General features: G+C 46.6%; 1 protein-coding gene across 1 annotated transcript; it reads left to right on the forward strand.

The window, feature by feature from the left end:
• The first annotated feature begins 2,991 nt into the window (after nt 1-2,991).
• On the forward strand, nt 2,992-20,762 carry LOC125442106 (hyaluronan and proteoglycan link protein 2-like). The gene is made up of 6 exons (XM_048513256.1): nt 2,992-3,439; nt 5,341-5,451; nt 12,277-12,633; nt 15,716-15,832; nt 16,893-17,078; nt 19,903-20,762. The coding sequence occupies exons 2-6, from the start codon at nt 5,367-5,369 to the stop codon at nt 20,184-20,186; spliced, it is 1,029 nt and encodes a 342-aa protein (XP_048369213.1). The 5' UTR covers nt 2,992-3,439; nt 5,341-5,366; the 3' UTR covers nt 20,187-20,762.
• Nucleotides 20,763-21,766: the final 1,004 nt, after the last annotated feature.

Consider the following 21,766-nt stretch of genomic DNA (forward strand, 5'->3'; position numbering starts at 1 on the left):
GCTGAATGAAACCCTGCCCCTGTCAGGAACTGCTTCTCTGGTACACAGCCACACTGGGTCCCATTGTTTTATTTACACAAAGACCAAAAAAGAAAAAAAGAAGAAGGGGGATTTGTGGAAACTGAGGCAGGAAGTCAAAGTTGTGGAGGCATTTCTGTCACTGTTTGCAGTGGTGGGACCCAAAAATTTTAGTAACAGGTTCCCATGGTGGTGGGATTCAAACTGTGGCGTAGCGCCAATGGGGCTGGGCACGACGGGGGCGTGGCCGGGCATTCCAGGGGCGGGGCATTCCTGGGCGGGGCTGTGGCAAGGACGCAGCCACTGCACCGGTCCTTGGGCAGGAAACAAATGCACGCAGGCACAGGCTGCCACGCACGCCGGTGCACCTCCTGCTAGACTGCTTCAAGTTCTGTGCGCTACTGCTGAGAGGAGGGGCGTAACTAAGGCAAAAATCACGTGGCAAAATCACCTCTCGGCACACACAAATAATTAGTAACCTACTCTCGGGAACCTGTGAGAACCTGCTGGATCCCACCTCTGGCTGTTTGTGATCTTTTGCACAGTTGCCTAGGAGAACAGGAGTGTTGGGAGGCACAGAACTGTGGGGTTTGCCAACCTCCAGGTAGAGCTGGGGATCCTCCAGAATTACAGCACATCTCTAGGCTACAGAGATCGATTCCCCCGCCGAAAATGGATCCTTAGGACACTCTATGACATTGTACCCCCTGAGGTCTTTGTCCTCCCCAGGCTCCACCCCCAAACCTCCAGGAGTTTTCCAACCTAGAGCTCGCAACTCTACTCCCCATCTGGCAACCCTAATGGAGAGGCTGAGGAGAAGCCAGTTGGATTCGGCCCAGGTAGAAGGGGGGAGGTGCTTAGTCTGAGGTAATCAGTTACAGAAGTTAATCTGACTCCTCACACATTGGTGCCCCCTCTCACTTAGTGTTCTCAGTCTCTTCAGTCCCTGAGCCTGACAGACAGTTCTCCTGGACATCCATCCTTGAACCTATTCTTCTGGTGGTGGCCCTCTTTGGCTTTCCCCAGGCGATTGGTGGCAACCCTCAACAGTCCTTCCCTTGGTGCCTCCTTTGCCTGGCCATAACCAGACCCACACAACACAAGCCTTTATTGGCATATAAAACAGGACAAAATTTTTAAACAAAACAAGGTTAAGAAATGCAGTTAAAACTACTAATTTCCAGGATAAAATTTGCAACAGTTTCACAAAAGAGCACATCAGAGCTGTTCAGGAGATTGGGTATCTTATAACACTCATGCCACTGAGAACATTGCAAGAAAATGGAATTCACGTATTTCATGCGTATCTTATTGTATTCAGGGCATAGAAACAAAGAATGGTCAAGTGTTTCAACCGTAGTCCTATCACGTGAACAAACTCTTTTAGAACGTTCCATATTCTTAAATCTTCCCTTCAGCAGAGCTGATGGCAGCACATTACATCTTGCCGTAGCCAAGGCTCTTCTCTGGGTGGGATTAATCAGCAGACGAAGATATGCTGCCATAATAGGCTCTTGGATCTTGAAGAATAGGCTCTTGGATCTTGATTTTCATAATTTGACTCTTGCTGCCAAGACAACCTGTTCCCATGCAAGCGTGGAATTATTTTATTTATTTATTTATTTATTTATTATTTCATTTTTATACCGCCCCCCTGAGCCCTTCGGGGGAGGGCGGTATAAAAATGAAATAATAAATAAATAAATAAATAAATAAATAAATAAATAAAATAATTCCACGCTTGCATGGGAACAGGTTGTCTTGGCAGCAAGAGTCAAATTATGAAAATCAAGATCCAAGAGCCTATTCTTAACTAGTCTGAAGGCTTCCACCTTTGTGAGCATAAGGAGTGATCATAACCAGACCCACCTTCTTCCTGGCTTTCTGCTGTCTCACTGCTGGCCTTTGAAGGCCAGTGTGACCTGGTCCTGACCCCCATTGGCAGTGGCATACCACTTTCAGCCTGGCCATGTTTACATCTGGCCGGACAGTCAGAAGTGCCCTACTGCAGCCTGTGCCCCACAGAACTGCCCTGCCAGCCATAACTTCTGAGCATGACTGAATTGATTTGCACTGTTCCATTCTAGCATCTATTCCAGAATTAGTCTCTGCATTGTGTTCCTCTAAACATATCATGCAAATAAATAACAGTGGTAACTTGTGAAATGTTTATTTTTTTAAACTATCTTTCAAAGAATATAAGATATACCCAGAAATACAAAAAGAAAGAGCAGACAGGTCATCCTTTCATTAAGATTTTCATTAAGAATTCCAGAAATGAAGGAGAAATTCAGATGAGGAGAATTTTGGAAGCATTCCTAACCTGGACCTATTAGCAATGACCTACCCACAGGAAGAAAAAAAACCAAGTTCCATTCCCACCTCCATCCCATTTTTCTGCTAGAAAATAAGCCTAGTCAACTACCATAGGAGTCTAGATGAGTGTTGTGGATTCTATTGAAGGGCAGTGTTGCCCTCTGTAGGCGTCTGGTATGGCTCGTTTTCAAAAATACGGAACTGACGAATAACATTTTAAAAACTCCATACATTTTGGAGCCGTAGACTTCTGTGGTTGAGAGCATCTTCCGAGTATCTCATGTGGATTCCCACCAAAATGAATTTCTCAGCTACCATGGTGCCTTATGGGTAAAAAAGCTTCAGTATCTGGAAATGTGGGGTGTTCTAAAGTGATGCATTGTGGGAGAATCTCCAAGGCTTCAAGCAACCAAAACGTTATATGGATTTGTTTACCAAGATGTTAAACATGCAGCGCTTTGGGTCCTGGGAAGATGCCAACAGTCAGCGTTCAAACCGTGTTGACATTTTGTCTGAATTCTCTGCAAATAAAGGCAGGCCTGTTTGCAGAGGCCAGCGCTGTTTGCCAAGCAAAACAATAGGAAATTGTTTTTCATCTTGGGGGCAAGAGGGATGGAGAAAACAGAGCAACATACACTCTGTTTACCATATATTGCATACAGCTGGGAAAGATGAGTGTCAGTGAGAGAAAGGGAGAAAGGATGGAAAAGAAACCAAGGTGGCAGATCCCTGTTTAAGGATGAGGAACAAAATCTCACCGGCCTTAAGAGCTTAGCTTGAACATCAACTTTGGCCACTATCCTTCAAGATCTCCAAGGCTGATGATTCCACCAGGCAATCTTCTTCATGAGGCACAAAAAATGTTGACATAGTCAATGTGCAGAAGATCCGGCAGCTTTTCATCCAGGGAGATCAGCAACGTTGGCAGAGGAGACCTCTCTTTTTGACCCATGCACCACAAGACAGAGGACTGACAAGCCATGGAGACCCATTCCTCGACCTGTTTTGGACCCTGAGATGAAAAATTACAAGTTTGGTAACACCCACCATCTTCCTTTGTCTTTCTGTCAAGGTTGCTAGAAGATTTAACGACCTATGTGGACAGGTAAAGCAATATGTTCTTCGTTTGGCAGTTTTTGACTCTACCTGTCCTTGTCTTGTGGTATATAGATAGTATCAGATCGGTGTATTTTTTAGTAAACTTTAAAAAACAAAAATGTGGATTGTAAATGAGGAACCCCATTTCTGAGTGAAATGAGTTATCCAGGCCAAGTAAAGTCTTGCAGAATTTATTCCAGGTTTTTGAAGGAATATGGGGACACTGTAGGAGCTGGTTGGTGGTGAATAGAAAAGTGTGAATATGGGAGATAGGTGAGCAATACAAGCTGGGTACTGTAATTTGGGGGGAGGGACGGCAAAGGAACTAAGGCCACACCCTCATCTACTGGAAATCCAGGTAAGTGTCTGTTTGTGTAACCCAACTTAGGGTTTAAGAGGGATATTATCATTGATGGAAAGGGAATTCAAGTCTCTGTCAGTGTGTTCCCACCTTGTGACCCATACCATTCACCAGACTTGCAACAAAAGACTTTAAATCTGTGCTCTGTTCATTATAACAATAATGTGCAATACAACAATGAAACGTGGTAAACCAATGCAGAACAATAATCAACATGTAATAGTTCTGGCCTGTTGTGCAGGCTAGCAGGGTCTCAGTCCTTTGCAATTTTCTCTAGCTGTGTCCTTTGGCACTGTTGGTGGACTTGCAGCTTTGCTGTTCCTTGCTGAGCCCTCTCTCCTGGTTATCAAGCCTTCAAGGGTAGCCCTGAAATATGCAAATATAGTTCATAATAACAGAACTCTGTGAAGTAGGCTGGCTCCAGTCACGGGCCTCTAACAGGTCTGAGGGAATTGGAGCTCTTTCTTCCTTATACGGAAAATCTGAGCTCTTTAGCCCCTCCCCCCAGCCATTGGAGCTGGGTTACATTTGGTTCCTCTCACATCACTGCTGTTATTTTGTCCTATGCTTATCTCCTTCTTGGAGGCAACTTGCTGGCTATTCTTTGAAAAAGAAACCTGGTTTAATGGATCCCTCCTCTGAGCCAGTGAGGTTCTCATGATAAAGGATAGTTTCAAGCTGGACAGGTCTACCAGCAGTTATTAGCCATGCTACCTAAGGATAGCTCTTCTATATTCAGAGGCAGTCTGCCTCAGAATCCCAGATAATGGTGACACACAGTAGCAGCCATCACATTCGTGCTTTCCTGTTGAACTTCCAAAAGCATCTGGTTGCCTGTCATTGAAAAGAGAAGGATGCTGAAGTAGATGGACCTTTGGTCTGATCCAGGAGACCTTTGGTTCAGGCTTTGTTGTAATATGGAAGCGCTGGTTTTTTAAAGTGGGAAACAAGGAAGGCAGATGGAAGGAAGGCAGGAATTCTCAGGACCTATGCCTTTTAATACAGTAAGGCAATGGCAAATCACCTTTGCTGTTCTCTTGCCTCAAAAACCCCCTGAAGTGTTCCCATAAGTCCACAGTAACTTATAACTCTTTAGGGTTGCCAATCCCCAGGTGGTAACTGGAGATGTCCTGGGATTACCACTGATCTTCAGGCACCAAAGACAAGTTCTCTGGGAAAAATGGCCATTTTTGGAGGGTGGACTCTATGGCATTATACTGCACTGAAGTCTCCTCTGTCCAAATCCTGGTCTCTGTAGGCTTCATCCCCCAAATCTCCGGGTCTTTCCCAGTCCAGAGCTGGCAACCCTAATTATTATTGTCCCATTTAGTGCAAGGCACCTATGGTTTTTAGTAACAAAATGTCATTACATTTAACATTAAGCAGTTTTTGAGATGAATGTGAAACATTAATATTGGTTTTTAAAAAGTGAAATATGGGTTGGAATTCTGGGGAAGTATTTTGCGTGTCTGTGCATGCATGTCTCTTCATTTTGGCAGGATTCTTGCAGGTTGCTGTGGCTTAAAGAGATGCCTTTGTTTTCATAGGGAAGTCCCTCCTCTAGTATCAAAGCATGCACCATCTGCTGGTCTTGGCATCTTTTTGTCTTTCTTCCTTTTCTGGGAGTTCAGCAATTTACCAAAGGCCAACATATCCAGGTACGGATAAAACTGCACACACGTAAAACAACCCTAATGTGTTTTTGCTTACCTTCTAATGTAAATAGTAAAAGGCACTGGAAGTTGTCTCACATCTGCCTTCCAGATTTCCAGTAGAAATGCCTGCGTGAAGCTGGTTTCCGTTGCAGGTCCCAGATGCAGAGGTGGGATCCAGCAGGTTCTCACAGGTTCCCGAGAGTAGGTTACTAATCATTTGTGTGTCCCGGGAGGGGGTTACTAATTGGTGATTTTGCGTGATTTTTGCCTTAGTTATGCCCTCCTCTCAGCAGTAGCTGGCGCCAGAACTTGAAGCAGTCTAGCAGGAGGTGCACCCGGCGTCGCGTAGCATCTAGCCTGCGTGCATTGTTCCCACTGCAAGGACGGCGCAGCAGCACCGTCATGCCACAACCCAACCAGGTACGCCCTGGAATGCCCATTGCGCCCCGTTAATGCCCAGCCCCATTGGCGCTATGCCACAGTTTGAATCCCATCACCATGGGAACCTGTTACTAAATTTTTTGGATCCCACCACTGCCCAGATGATTGTAGCATGATGTGGGAAGAAACATCTTACTTGGAAATCTCTATAAGCAATTATTCTGGCCCTCTTTTAAAAGGAAAATTTGGAATGTGCCTGTAAAAGTCTTGGTATGTGCCTGTAAAGTCTTGGTATGTGCCTGTAAAGTCTTGGTATGTGCCTTGGTATGTGCCTGTAAAAATCATGACCTGGATAAGCTTAGCTAGCCGGATCTCACTAGATCTCTAAGCCCCAAAGCAGGGTTCACAGCTGAAAAGTGACTGAATGGGGACCTCCAAAGAACACCAGGGTTGTGACCTGGAGGCCTTCATACTTGGCGCAGAATAATGCACTTTCAATCCCACTTCACAATGAAGCAGAAGTGGATTTTGCTACTCCTGCACAGTAAATCAGCTGCAAAGTGCATTGAAGAATAGTTGAAAGTGCATTATTCTTGAAAAGAGAGCCTGAGCTTGAGCAATGGCAAACCACCTCTGAACATCTCTTGCATTGAAAACTCTATTCGGTTTCCACAAATCGGCTGTGACTTGATGGGAAAAAAGTGATAGTAAATCTGTGCAAAGCTGATGTGCTTAAAGTCGCAGCGGCTTTGAAGCTCTGGTGAACTCTGTGGAAAGCAGCAGTGGAGGCCATGAGGTGTGTTTTCAGCAAGGAGAAGGGGAAATGGGCGTGTGTGATCAGCATCTGTGGTAGGGGTGTTCTCTGGAAAAAATAATTGCTTTAATACCATATCATAATGTAAAAGGGGGGGGGGAAATGTATTGGTTTTATGAATTCTTGGAAATGCTATAGTATGAGACTCATTGGGAACGGGCGAAACACCTTGTGTTTTTCTATGAAAATTGCAGATTTTCCTGAGGGGACATTTTTTTCACCAAATCATGGAAGCTAACCACCTTCTTTTATAAAGACTCCCCAAGCAAATTGGACAAAACAAAGGGTCTGATTTTACAGTCCCTTGAATAAGGCACCGCAGCAGCTGTTTTCTCTGCATATTAGAAACAGGCATGAAAACAAAAGCCAGTTTTCTGGAGCAGCATTTTTTAAAACCAAACTTAGCAACCATGAGTAAAAGTAATCCTTCCAGAATTTCTTAGTGTGGAGCTCACCCACCCTTCTGATGAGGACTGCCAAACCAAACCTGGCAAGTGTGGGGCAGAGCACGGAGAGTAGGGTGGTGGTCGAAGTACAATGACATCAATCTGGGTACAATTTATTTTATTTATTTTATTTTATTAGATTTGATATCCCACTCTTTCCCAGCACAAGGCCAAACTCAGGGCAGCTAACAAATTTATAATTACTCCATACATATACCGTAACAATACATTCAATAAATAATCCAATAAACCTATTTAAAAGCATTGGACTTATTTATCAGACTTATTAAAGCAACCTAACCAATTTCTAACACCTCCCTTTGTGTGTGTGTGTGTGTGTGTGTGTGTGTGTGTGTGTGTGTGTGTGTTTATTTGTTTATTGGACTTGACATACCGCCCACCTTCGAAGGGCTCTGGGCGGTGTACAAAATAAATTACCATAAAACACTATAAAACCCCAATAAATACCAATATAGAAGTTAAAAAACATACAATCAGCATAACCAATACATATACAACAGATGGTGACTTGTGACTAATACAGCCATAGAGGGGCCGGGGATACCTGAAGATTAAGCACCTGCTGAGCACAGAAGCGGGTGGGATTTCTAATTAATTTTTCTTTTAAAATGGGAAGGAAGGAAGGGGGGGAAAAAAAAAAGGAGGGAGGGATTTGGGTGGCCAACAACATGGAATAAACTGTATACCTCAACCAATGGTCAGTGGAATATCTTTGTCTTGAGCCCACCAGAACTGTACTAAAGATCCTGCAAAAGACCTAGTCTCGGCAGGCAGAGAAATTTTCCCTGAGGCGGGGAGCCGGGCTGAAAAAGCCTTGGCCCTGGTTGAGACTAGCTGGACATTTTGGGGGCCAGGGACTACCAGTAGTGAACAGTGAACAAGGAATCACTGGAAGCTCTATGCTATTCATAGAGTTTCCAGAGATTCCTAGATCTACTGCCGTTGCTTCCTGGTTCTACCTGGAAGTGATGTCATTGCACTTGTGGCACCAGTTAGGACACCAGTTAGTTTAAAAAAAATATTTTTAATTTTAACTTTTAATTTTTCAGGCAACAAAAACTCAAGGCGGGGAATTTCTCAACCCCGATAGGAGTCTGGCAGCTGTGGTGCTGATTGTTTTGCGGATAAATAGAAGTGTTTAAAATCCAATAACACAAGGGGAGTAAACCTATCAAAACCTAGGCAATCACAAATATGATGTTACCCACAATCACTAATTAATCTTCAAAAAGATAGAAAACAGGTAACCCACTAACTGAAGTCAGACAAAAAAGACAACAGACCAAGAAAAAAAAGTCACCGTGAAAAACAAGGAACAAACACCTCAAAAAAGGAAAGACTGCCAAACACACTAATTATTAAAGCGCACAGAATCCAAAACAACAACAAAAGTAATACCTCTTTAAGGGACATCACACAAATGAAGACTTTTTACAAACTTTTCAGCCAAACAGATAGCATTTAAAACATTTTGAGGCTGCAAATAAAATGTTTTTGGGAAAAGCAATGCAGAACTTCTTGGAAAAAAACATTTTGTTTCTTGCATTTTAAAGCGTCTGTGTGGAAAAGGCCATCATATGAATAGTTGCTGTTGAATGTCGTTCAATACTGGCGCTTCATCCAAAATGTGGTGGTGTGTCATAGGTTCATTATCACTGATCTAGCGTGATTCAAGTAAGGTATCTCTCCCAACATGGCCCGCCCACAGAGACTTATGGATCCAATTGGTTTCCTGAATGCTCTGCGGGACCCTGAACCCGTGGCTTTTCGATGAGCAGAGTGGAGGATTGAATTCCCGCCTCTCTGATACCAGACTGTTACGGCGTCCTCGCCGTTCCGCGGCAGGCTCCATGGTATACAGGAGCTGTGCCAGATGAAGCGGGTGCTCAGGCGATCTAAGCGAGTGTGGAGAGGCTTCGTGAAGCGAAGCTGCTTGACATCCTATAGGGCGTTTATAGCCTATGAATGGCGGCGAAGGGGCCGAAGAGACTTTTTCTTCTCTTCCTCTACGCATCTGCTAGCTCTCGCCCGGCTCAATTGTTTTGGGATAATTACGATCTTTGACCTCTTTATCAGAGGGTTCTACAAATGATGAATTGGCTATTAGCTGTGAGGCATTTATGAGCTTTGCAGACAAAGTCGCGTTGCTCCTTAGGACCTTCCTGCCACCTTAACTACAATTAGTGAACTGGAGGCTTCCTTGCGTCTTCTGGCCCTTGTTTGGCCCGGTTTCCCTGCTCTCGAGCTGCTGTTGATAGGATCTTGGCTGCTGGTAGACCTACCTACCTGTCCTCTGGTCATTGCCCTTCACAGTAATTAAAACTTGCGAGGAGGAGTTCACGACCCCACCTGTTGAAAATCATCGTGACTCTCTTGAGCAAAGTCTTTCCAGATGGGTTGAAGAGCGGTAGTCTGCCCACTCTTGAAAAGACCATCGTTAGATCACCGGGGAATCTGGCCAATTACACCCGTCGAATCTTTACCGTTTCACAGAGGAAGGTAGTAGAAGTAGTGTTGAGCAACTTCAGAGTTTCCTGGATAGAAACTTATGGCTTTTGGCCCCTTCCAGTCGAAGCTTCCGTGCTGGGCATGGGGCCGAGGCCAGAAGGTTCTGTCGCTGTCACCGGAATCATCCGTATGCAACTTGACCGGCGGTTCGGCGCTGCTACATTTTGGTAGATCTCACATAGCGTTTGATGTGATGCGACCACGACCTTTTGGCCCACCGCCTGGCGCGCCTCCGGGGGGTCGGGGCACTGTCCTTCAATGGATTGTCTCATTCCTAGAGAGTCAGCAAGTGTGGTGTGGGGACAAAAGAAAAAACTGCGGAAGGTGCCGCTTCATTTGGTATGCCTCAGGGGGCATTGGCTGTCCCCACTGTTATTTAACATCACCATGTGACCCCTTGCTCCGGTTAGTGCGGAGCTTTGGGCTGATCTGCTGACACTCAGCTCATTCTGTCGATGGAGGCGGGAGCGTCACAGCCTACGGCTCCACAGCATTGTTTGCGGAGGCAGTGGCTGGTTGGTGCCACAGCAGAGCAGGTTAAAGCAAAATCCATAGGCGGGAGAATCCTCTGGCTTGGCGGGGAGAGATTGGGGATTCCAGCGGCGCTGGTGTGGGGAGGTCACGGTAAGCCGACCTCCTCACGTCGCCCAGCCTGAGGTCACCTGGATGCGTCTCTTTCCAATGGGGGAGCCAGGTGGCCCTTCCTTCCCGAGGAGTTGCGTTTTTCCATCGCCGGGCGGGCAGGAGGCGTGGCCATTTCTGGCAAGCATGGGACTGCAGGGTGCCTCCAGGCTGAACTTAGTAGCAACTCACTCTCGTGGGCGCTTCCCTTCGTCTGATTAGGAGGCTAAAACTGGTCCCAAAATGCGGCTGCCGTCTGCTCACAGGTAGTGCCATCTGGAATCATATCAGCCTGTGTTGCACCAGCTGCGTGGCTCCCAGTGAGTTCGGAATCATCTTCAAATCTCAGTAGTGACGCTGGGGCATGCGGCCTGGGACCCGTACCTTCCGGGACGCATTACCCCATATGTCCCGATGGAAGCCTCTGCGCTCAGCAGAGGCCAGTTACTGGAGATCCCTGGCCCCTCAGCTGATGCGGCAGCCTCCCACTGGGGCCGGGGCCTTTGCAGCTCTGGCCCTGCCTCTCTGGTGGAACCTTCTGCCACCCGGCTGTCCGAGGGCCCTGCGGGACCTTGGAAGGAGGATTCCGTGAGACGCAAGGGCCAGAATTGTTCCCGAGACGCCGGAGAGACCAGCCGCTGAGGGTTCCCTGCTTTCATCCTCCCCCTGCTGTATAGGGTCCCTAACATCATCGGGACCCATCATTCTTCTTGGGAGGGTTGCATATGGGTTCGTGGGATACTGTTTTAGAATGAAAATTTTAAACTTTTATATATTTATGTTTATATATGCTTTTATATTGTTCACCGCCCTGAGCCCTTTGGGGATAGGGCGGTATACTAAATCAAATAATAAAATAAAATAAATAAATAAAATAAACATGCAAGCAATAGTACAGCCCCCACGCAGCACAAAATCTCCAACATAATGGAAGGCTGCAGTTTAAAATTTCCCTCCTCTCCAAGGAAGACTGTGGGATTGGCCAAGGTAACTCACTTGATTGGTCCCTGAGCTATGATCGGCTGGAAGAAATGTTGTTTCCTGGGGAATGCAGAGAAACATTAAAAACAAAAACAAACATTACAAACAATGGGGAGGGGGTCTCCATTACATTCCTGAGAATTGTTTGAGAGTTGTTTTGGGGGTACTGGTGGAGAGATGTTGCTTTGAATATAGCCTACCTGATCTGACACAGGTATGTCAGAAAATCCTGATGCAGGATAAGTCAGCTATAAACAAATTCCCCATGCTTTGGCTCTAAAGGACACTGAACGGCCCATTTTAATTTTTGCATGGTCATCAGTCACTGTGTACAGTAAGCATAACATAATAAAACTTTTGCATGATGAAATGTTTACACTGCACAAAAGTTTCTTTGAAGATAACGCATGTTGTGTCTGGTTGCATTTTTAAACAAAGCACTGAAGTGCTTTAATCATGGTGAATTTTAAGGGAATAGGAGAAATAATTAAAATTCTAAACATGAACTATTCCAAAAAGAATTATGCCATCGATGTCAGTGGACGTGGAAAAGGTGCAACACCTTTACAAAAGACAACAAAACACGCCACTCTTACATGCACAAAAATGTCCAGTGGCAGCCATAATTGACTGTTGTGGGTTTTCTGGGTTGTGTGACCACGGCCTGGCAGTTTTAGCTCCTAATGTTTTGCCTGCAACTATGGCTGTTATCTCTAGAGCATAGGTGTCAAACTTGTGGCCCTCCAGATGTTATGGACTACAGTTCCCATCATCCCCTGCCAGCATCATGCTGGCAGGGGATGATGAGAACTGTAGTCCATAACATCTGGAGGGCCACGAGTTTGACACCTATGCTCTAGAGGCATGCCATAGTAAGGTGTTTTTCTCTCCATTGCTCAGAAGCCATAACTCTTCAGAAGGCTGAATGCAACTCAAATAAGGAGCAAATAAATTAGATTTTCTTTGCCATAAAGTTGCATGGGAATTCTTCTCTGCCCAGTTAATTTTAGCTGTAATAATAGCCTTTGTCACAGCCTTTCTGGTTTCTCTTCTTAGCAACACCACCACCTCTCCAACACTTGCTGGACCCAATAAACAAGATTGTGCACAGCCAGAGATGCGCTACCGTCACCTTGCCCTGTATTCTGAAGGCACCACTACCCAAAAATTATAAGGTGAGATGGAGCAAGGTGGAGCCAGCCGAATATATGGAGGTCGTCATCTTGATCACCAATGGGGCCCATCATAAAACCTATGGTCCGCTGGGCAGCCGAGTTCGCCTACGGCACAGCCACCGTTACGATGCTTCTCTGACCATCTCCAATGTAGCACTGGAAGATGAAGGCCGCTACCGCTGCCAACTGATCAATGGTCTGGAAGATGAGAGTTTGACTCTTGTGCTGGAATTAGATGGTAAGGCCTGGCCTAGCCAGTTTCTGTATACAGGCCTTGAAGCAAACTCACTGCTGGCAATAGATGAGGGTGAAGCTTCTTTATATAACCAGACCATAGAACTCAATGTTTGGAAGGGGTCATACATAGAGTTGTCAGGCAGCTAATGGGAGCTAGTGGGAGTATTGTGGATGGCAAGATGGAGGGGGGTGGCGTAATACTCTCTCCTCTGCTATACCACTTCTGAGGAAAAACTGGAAGTGATGTAGGATTGTTCTAGGAATGTTCCATTGCGGCCAGATGTGCAGATACTTTCCTAGGTGAATAACCACAGGACACGCTCTGGATTAAATTGGGCCACAGCCCTTTATTGAATGCTGAACCTGAGCGAACAAGAGGAGCGCATCTTAACAGCCGGACAGCATCACAACTGACCCGGCACCAACCCCAATCCCTATTGGGGTGAACAGGTAGGTCCCAGGTCCTGTTTGCCCTTGCGGCCCCCTAACTGCTGGGTTGTTCGGCTCCCCTGCAGAGGCCTTCCCGGCATGCTCCCAGAGCCTGACCCATTCCAAGCCCCGTTCAGAGGCCCCGAACCACAGGGAGGTCTGTCGTGTGATTTCGTCCTCCCCACAAGGATGCGCTCCTCTGCCCAAGCCACTAGGGCTGTGACATAAGTGGCAGCACATCTAACAACCCCGCCCCAAAAGGGAGGGAGGGTGGGTCAGTTTGCCAAAGGCGCCAAAAAGAGGCCAAGGCCATTGCGTGCTGCCTATGATATAGGGAGTGTGCTCCACCCATGGCCCAATCGTAACGCACAAAGGCTCCGCTGTACGGCTGCCCAGGGCCACGCATACTCCGTGCACGGAGTTCACCGTGTGCCCTGCCCCCGCTGCAATTACGGGCCTTGTTGATTCAAGTGCCGTCATTTATTATATCACTCTTAGTTAGTTTTCAGTGATTCCTAGCACTACTCACAAGTGACATAACACCACACAGGATGCTGATGGATTTTCAATGTTTTTTCTCGCACCGCTGCTCCGAGTGGCAGTGGGCAACAGGAACTGGGAGCATGGCAAACATAGTCATAGGCCATGTAGTCCAACCCAATACTGCAGAAAATCCAAAGCTAGATGATTTTCAACAGATGACGTTCGGAGCCTTGTTCAAGGAGCTGCAGCAAAGGAGCGTCAGGCAGAGGCGTAGCTGGGCCAAACTGCGCCTAGTGCGCATTTCACATTTTCCGCCCCCCACGGCACCCCCTTGCCCCCCCCCACGCAGCGCCCCCCTTTCCCCATCCCACACTTACTTTAGTTCCTTTTTCAGCCTTCAATCAAGGCCTTTTGCAGGCTGAAAAAGGAACTAAGGTAAGTGTGGGAAGGGGAAAGGGGGGCACTGTACGGGGGCAGGGAGGTGCCGTGGGGGGGGCGCCGTGGGGGGGAGAGGCCTGGGGCGATTTTTGCACCCCCCAGGCATGCGCCTGGTGCACGACGCACCCCCCCCCCCGTCCCCTTGTGGCTTCACCACTGGTGTCAGGAATTGAAAAGGCGGTTGAAATGGTTTGAGGGTGGGCAGTTAGGATTTTTAATGTTGCCTCAGAAAATACTGGGAGTTTTTGAGGGTGGTGCATGTGGGAGGCGGAGTTTGGGGAGGATGTGATGTCACTTCTGGGGGATACTTCAGGTTGCCTTTCCTGAACTCAATGGTCATTACCATAGGGTATTTTTTCTCTTGCTCCCCAGTTCCTTGGGGCTGGGGGCAGGTAAATTGAAGACCTAGTGACAGGTAAGATAATGGGTACAATCCTTACCATTTGCATCTTCTGTATCTCTGCTGGTTGGCCAATGGATGGAGGTGATGGGTGAAATGTCCTCAGCCTCCACTGTGGGTGAGTCTTGCTACAATAGATGAGGTGTTGGATGCTTCCCTCTGCAGCAGAGCCAGCCAGATCGAAACCTAAATGCCCTTGCACCAGAGACTGGACCAACACAGTGCCTTCTCTCTCCTGTAGTGTTATTGGGCAGGTTAGAGCCAAGTGGGCTCACTACTGGGTTCAGACTGTCTTGCTAATGACTGCCCCTCCCCCAAGCCAGGGAGTTCTTCAGGACTATGGCCCACCAGGGACTTCCTTGGGGAATTCAATGAACTTGCTCATGGGGGGAGCTGACCTTTCCTAGGTAACTTGTTTAATTTTGAACTGCTCAGAGCACTAGAAAGCTTCTCCTAAGGTTCTACTGAAATCTACCCTCCTGTTATTTAAGCTCACAAGATACAACCTTGCCACATGGAGTGACATAGAACAATTTGCCCACTTCAGTGTTACAGCGCTTTAGGTATTTGCTGTACCATCCATACTTAGTTTCTTCAACCTTGCCCATAGGACAGTGATGGCGAACCTTTTCGAGACCGAGTGCCCAAATTGCAACCCAAAACCCACTTATTTGTTGTAAAGTGCCAACACGGCAATTTAACCTGAATACTGAGGTATTAATTTAGAAAAAACGGTCGGCTCCAAGGCATGTGTTACTCGGGAGTAAGCTTGATGGTAGTTGGTGGCTTTGCTTTGAAGCAACCGTCCAACTCTTCCAACAGGTGAATCACGACCCTAAAAGGGTTTACTCAGAAGCAAGCCCCATTGCCATCAACCAAGCTTACTCCCAGGTAAAGGATTGTGCTTTAGTTCTTCGCATGAAAATCAGTGGGGTTTAACAGCGCTTAATAGGGTTACCTACACTGCCTCCCCAAAACTAGGTCTTAGGTTTAATGCTAATAATCGAGCCCAGCAGCCCAGGCCAGCCTAGATGTGTGGTGAGGGGGGCACTCTGCACGTGCCCACAGAGGGGGCTCTGAGTGCCACCTCTGGCACCCGTGCCATAGGTTTGCCACCACTGCCATAGGACAATCCCTGTTCACTCCTCTGAATCTGTTCCAATTAAATTTTGGAGTTGCTGAGGAAGGGCGCTGGTGGTCATCTTTGAAAAAGGAAGACATCTCTGACTTGATTGTTCATACGGGGACTCTGGCGGAGGAGCTCCAACCTCCACTTCATTCCTGAAGCTTGCCACTTTCTGCAGAGCATTCAAATCCTCTCCCTTTCCCACAGGTGTCGTCTTTCCCTACCAGACCAACTACGGGCGCTACAAATTCAACTATTTTGAGGCCAAACAAGCATGTCAGAGGCAGGATTCTCGGCTGGCCACATATGGACAGCTTTACAAAGGTAACCAGTCCACAGATCCCCTCTGTGCAGCCAGGATCTTCACATTTCTCCTTTAGAGGTTGGGAATGGCGTAGGAGCAGCAGTGGCGTAGGAGGTTAAGAGCTCGTATATCTAATCTGGAGGAACTGGGTTTGATTCCCAGCTCTGCCGCCTGAGCTGTGAAGGCTTATCTGGGGAATTCAGATTAGCCTGTACACTCCCACACATGCCAGCTGGGTGACCTTGGGCTAGTCACAGCTTCTCGGAGCTCTCTCAGCCCCACCCACCTCATAGGGTGTTTGTTGTGAGGGGGGAAGGGCAAGGAGATTGTAAGCCCCTTTGAGTCTCCTGCAGGAAAGAAAGGGGGGATATAAATCCAAACTCTTCTTCTTCTTCCCTTCTTAAATGATAACTGGAGACCTGACTGGTTAGTTCAAAATGAGATCTTTTTAATTCTGAATATTTTCAATCTGAACATATTCAATTGGGTGGGATTTTTTTTGGGGGGGGTGTATTTTAAAAATCTGTAATCTGTGCATTTTTAATGCTATGTTTTTAATATGTGTGATTGTTTTTAAAAACCTGGTTCATTGGACACTTAAGTTTCATGTCCTTACAACTTGGTGGTTGCATTGTTAACCATCTAAGGCCTGAGAAGATAGGTTGGTATATAAATGTTTTAAAGCAATAAATAAATCTAGAATTTCATCTCAAGCTTGTTCAGTGGCTCCAGCTTTCTGTGAGATGTCTGCTCGCTTATGTTAAAACTGGACTGCAACTGAGGAGATCTGTGTTCAAATCCCCATTCTTCCACCCTCACTCAGCAGAATTTACCTCAGAAAATTGTTATAAGAATAAAATGGAGGGAGAACCACCAATAGTCCCCTGACCTCCTTGGAGACTTGGACCAATGAAATTTAAAAGGAATCTTTCATGCATAATGAGCAGGGCAACAGTGGTGGGTGGGCTGGATTAGGAACCGTTCTGAGTTCAAGGTTTGGCTCTACGGGCTACTCCGACATCTGTGGGCACTGAGCACTTCCCCGCTTTGCACTAGATCTGTTACTTCTTTTACTCCTAGCATGGACTGAAGGACTGGACTGGTGCAATGCAGGCTGGGTCATGGAAGGGACTGTACACTATCCCATAATTAACTCCCGTGAGCCCTGTGGGGGCCGTCTCCTTCTCCCGGGTGTCCGAAGCTATGGAGCCAAGAACAAGTCAAAAGATCGGTTTGATGCCTTCTGTTTCTCTTCTGCTGTGAAAGGTATGTGGACGGGCAAGAGCTGAAAGCTGAATACTGTAGGGTAATTATATTTTTCTACTAACCCTAATCCAAACTCAAAAAGGCTTCTTGGGTTAAATCAAAGGAGGACAGGGCCACTGAGCAGTAAGTCTATAAATATAAATCTATAAACATCTAAGAGTGAGCAAACTGAAACTGAAAGTGATGTTGTTGGGAAGGCGGAGGTCTTGAAGAGCGTTGCGCTTCTCACTTTCCGTGGGGTTCAGCTGAGTTAAGAGGCTCAGAGTTATACTGGACCCAACATCACACCTGGAGAAGCGAGTGAATGTGCTGAAAAAAACATGTTCTTCCAACATTCCCTGGCCTGGATCCTGCCCCCCCCCCCCACTTGGCACAGCTGATTTGGCCAACTGGATCCACATCGTGGTAACACCAGAGGCGTAACTCCAAGGGGGAAGTGTGTGCGCGATGCACTGGGTACGCGCCCCATGGGGGTGTAGCAAGGGCGTTCCGGGGGCATTCCAGGGGCGTTCTGGGGGCAGAGTACGCACTAGTGCACCGGGCGCTTTCCCCCATGCTACGCCTCTGGGTCACACTGAGACAAGACTGTTTTAATGCCCTCTGTGTAGATCTCCCCTCAAAGCTGATACTCCAGTAATGCCAGGAAAAGTTGAAGGCAATGGGAAAAGAGGAAGACCCGGCATGAAATGGGTTGACTCAATAATGGAATCCAGAACCTTCAGTTTGAAAAACCTGAGCAAGGCTGTTAACGATAGGATATTTTGGTGTGTGGCGCAGTGTAGTTAGCTGCGGCACTGCAGTCCAAGCTCTGCTCACGACCTGAGTTCGATCCTGCCGGAAGTCAGTTTCAGGTAGCCAGCTCCAGGTTGACTCAGCCTTCCATCCTTCTGAGGTCAGTAAAATGAGTACCCAGTTTGCTAGAGGTACAGCACACATGATTAGGGAAGGCAGTGGCAAATCACCCTCTAAATATATTATTATTATTATTGTTGTTGTTGTTGTTGTTGTTGTTTACATTTGCAGGCTCAGGGCTCAGGAAACATCTTGATGTGACGTTATCCAATGAGTCAGTAATGACTCAGTGCTTGCACCGGGGACTGCCTTTATTAATTCATAGAATCACTATAAGTTGGAACCAAGTTGATGACACATTAAATACAGGCGGGATATACGTAATGTTCCCATTCTGCAGTTCTCTATTGGACATAATTCATGGCATTAGCTGTCACATGCTAGATCTAATAGTTCTCACAGAAAAGTAGTATGTGTGTGGGGTGTAGAATCATAGAGTTGGAAGAGACCACATGGGCCATCAAGTCAGGAACACACAATCAAAGCACTCCCAACATATGCTCATCCAACCTCTGTTTAAAAACCTCCAAAGAAGGAGACTCCACCACTCTCCAAGGCAGTGAATTCCACTGTTGAACAGCCTTGGCGGTCAGGAAGTTCTTCCTAACGTTTAGGTGGAATCTCTTCTCCTTCACCTTGAATCCATTACTCTGTGTCGTAGTCTCTGAGGCAGCAGAAAACAAACTTGCTCCCTCTTCGACATGACATCCTTCAAATATTTAAACATGGCTATCATGTCACCCCTTAACCTTCGCTTCTCCAGACTAAACAAATACCTCTGGTGTTCAGCATTGTGTAAGAAGGGAGGAGGAAGTCTTCTAATGATGATCCTCAAGAATGAGAACTTGGACATTACAAGCATGTCCCGCTTTTCATCTGTATCATGTCAAAGGGTATGAGAGCCAAGGTGGTGTAGTGGTTAAGAGCAGTGGACTCCAAACTAGAGAACTGGGTTTGATTCCCCACTCCTCCACATGCATGGCAGGCTCTAATTTGGTGAACCAGGTTCAATTCCCCACGTGAAGGCTGCCGGGTGACATTGGGCCAGTCACTGTGATCAACTGTTCTCTCAGAACTCTCTCAGCCCCACCTACCTCACAAGGTGTCTGCTGTGGGAAGAAGAAGGGAAGGAATTTGTAAGCTGCTTTGAGACTTCTTATGGTTGCAAAAAGTAGGGTATAAAGCCAAACTCTTCTTCAACTGTTTTTATGTACATTGCCATTTCTCAGATGCCTCAGTACTGTCTGTAAAATGTGGGTTTCATTTGGCCTATCTCACAGGGTTGTTGTGAAACTATCAGTTTCAGTCATAATACACTTCCCATTTCTTCTTCATTAACAGGTTTCAGAAGCCCTTTCTTTTCTCTTCTCATCTCTATGACAGGGAGGCAGTGGCGAAGCTACAAGGGGAAGGGGGGTGCACCGTGCAGTGGGCACATGCCTGGGGGCACAGAAAAATCACCCCCAGGCCCCTCCCCCTTTTCCCCGCCCCCTCTGTGGCACCCCCCGCCCCCCACAGCACCCCCTTCCCCCCTTCCCACACTTACCTTAGTTCCTTTCCTTTCTGAGAACTTTTTCAGGCTGTAAAAGGCCTGTTTGCAGTAAAAACGGCCTGAGGAACTAGAGTTCCCAGGAGACATTGGGGCTCACAAGGTCTCCTGGGAAGTATAGTTCCCATCAGGCCGTTTTTACTGAGAACAGGCCTTTTGCAGCCTGAAAAAGTTATGAAAAAGGAAAGGAACTAAGGTAAGTGTGGGAAGGGGGGAAGGGAAGGCACCACGGGGGGGGGGAGCACCGCGGGAGGGGGGCGCGTGGGGTGGAAAATATAGTATGCACACCGGGCGCAGTTTGGCCCAGCTACACCTCTGCAGGCGATCCTTCTATAGGCCCTATTGTGCAGATAAATGGACACACTCCTCCCCCATGCTGGACAATGACTAATTTGGCTCTTTCTTCTCCACTCCTCTACCCAGGCCGGGTCTACTTCATCCGTGGCCACCTGAACTTCAAGGAGGCCATTCAGGCCTGCCAGAAAGATAGAGCCACCATTGCCAAGGTTGGACAATTGTATGCAGCATGGAAGTTCTCCAAGCTGGATCACTGTGATGGAGGCTGGCTGGAGGATGGCAGCGTGCGCTACCCAATTATCACTCCCCGCACGGGCTGCGGAGGTCTCCCTGATCCTGGTGTCCGCAGTTTTGGCTTCCCCAGCAAGTTGCGGAAGAAGTATGGCGTCTACTGCTTTTCAGTGAAGTAGGGAGGCCGAGAGACAGAGGGTGAGGAGAAGGGTTTTCTCTTAACTTGAGGGGACAACTGGGCCCTGCTTTCCACCTGGGCTCCCACACAAACTGGTACTCTGTACATAATACCTTGATGTCCACTGTTTGACTGGGACTAGTACCTTTACCTGCTCTGAATTTTCCTTTCTCCCTGCAGGGAACCTCATGTTTTAGCCATATCCAACCGTATACATATTTTGGAAGTCGTTCATTCAAGTTTCTCTTAATCTGGCATCTTGTCTCAATTAATAGTACCCTTTAACCTTTCTAGGAGTAAGGTTGACCGCCTCCCAGCCAGGTACTAACTTCACCACTGTCCTTTATTACCCCAAAGGGCACAAACTTGCCATTCCCACCCACCCCCGTCCATCCATTCATCTGCCTTCTACATAACTACAGGTACTTTTAAAAACCGAAAACAGTTACCTTATTGTAACTTTTCCTTGCTGACCTTGTATAGCTACCAAGAATTTATTTAGTTACTTGATTTATAGTCTGCCTTGCTTGCTGAGATATAAGGTGAATTATAATTAAAGCAATGCAGTAGAACAGTATAATACATGCAAGTATTTTATGATCCTGGAAAGACATCCCACCTGATTTACCAACAACACCCACTTATTGTTTAAGTCAACAAATTTTGTAATGTTAGCAGGAGTATCTGAATATGTGTTCTTTCTGGTGTCTCTTAAAAAATAGCCTGAAATCACCCACTTAAAATTTCACAGGACAGATGAGCAAGTCTCTGGGGAGAAGGCATATGCATGAACAATAGTAGTACAGTGAACTGGTTGTGTGGAAAGGGTCTAGAAATAAAATGTTTGCAGTTGTCATTGAAGAAATGTAAAAATGCTAGTCAGTTTGGACCCTTCTCCTCCTTCTTGTGTCCACAATAAGCAGTGTTGGAAGCTATGAAAAACTGGACCCATCTAGGGTTGCAGAATCAGAATTGAGAACTGGAAGTGGCAAAATTGAGGGGAATGCACAAGCCTGGGGTGGTTGGGGGAATGAATTTACCAACCTCTGTTTTCTGGTTGTCTCCTCTGTAAATCAGTCACCTTGTTTTGTCCCAGTTTTTTCTTGCTTGTGGATGCCTTTGGCAAATGTTTTGAGTATGGGAGTTGATGCTGCTGTTATTATCATTCTTTGGGACACTGTCCCCAGATTCTCTGCAGTTTAAATCTGAGTGGCAAACAAGGCTGCCTGTTTCCCGGATACATTCATATCAATGCAGGCGCATGAACTCTAAAGCCCGATGCAGTATGTAGCCTGCTGGTTTCGCACATCCTGCAGCTGCTGAGGAATATTTGGAAATGTTGATAGCACAATTGTAACTTCCTGTATCCTTAATCTTCTTGTATTTTGAAATGGCGGAAGACAGTCTGAAGCAGAGCAAATTCACACAAGAGACATTGCCGTCAGCAATGGGAAATAATCCAATAGTCCTTGTTATAAATATTGGAATGTTACACACGTCACCTTTTTTTCTCTCTATGAAATATTGGAGAGAATGAAATCAGTGTCAGGAAGGAAGGAAGGAAGGAAGGAAGGAAGGAAG

Source organism: Sphaerodactylus townsendi, linkage group LG01, assembly GCF_021028975.2.
Source record: "Sphaerodactylus townsendi isolate TG3544 linkage group LG01, MPM_Stown_v2.3, whole genome shotgun sequence".
Classification (NCBI taxonomy): domain Eukaryota; kingdom Metazoa; phylum Chordata; class Lepidosauria; order Squamata; family Sphaerodactylidae; genus Sphaerodactylus; species Sphaerodactylus townsendi.

What these genes read in the sequence shown, in the direction of transcription:
- LOC125442106 (XM_048513256.1), top strand. Translation starts at nt 5,367, where the DNA reads ATGCACCATCTGCTGGTCTTGGCATCTTTTTGTCTTTCTTCCTTTTCT. An exon ending in CCAAAGGCCAACATATCCAG is followed by an intron (nt 5,452 to 12,276) that starts GTACGGATAAAA and finishes TTCTCTTCTTAG; the next exon opens with CAACACCACCACCTCTCCAA. An exon ending in TCTTGTGCTGGAATTAGATG is followed by an intron (nt 12,634 to 15,715) that starts GTAAGGCCTGGC and finishes CCTTTCCCACAG; the next exon opens with GTGTCGTCTTTCCCTACCAG.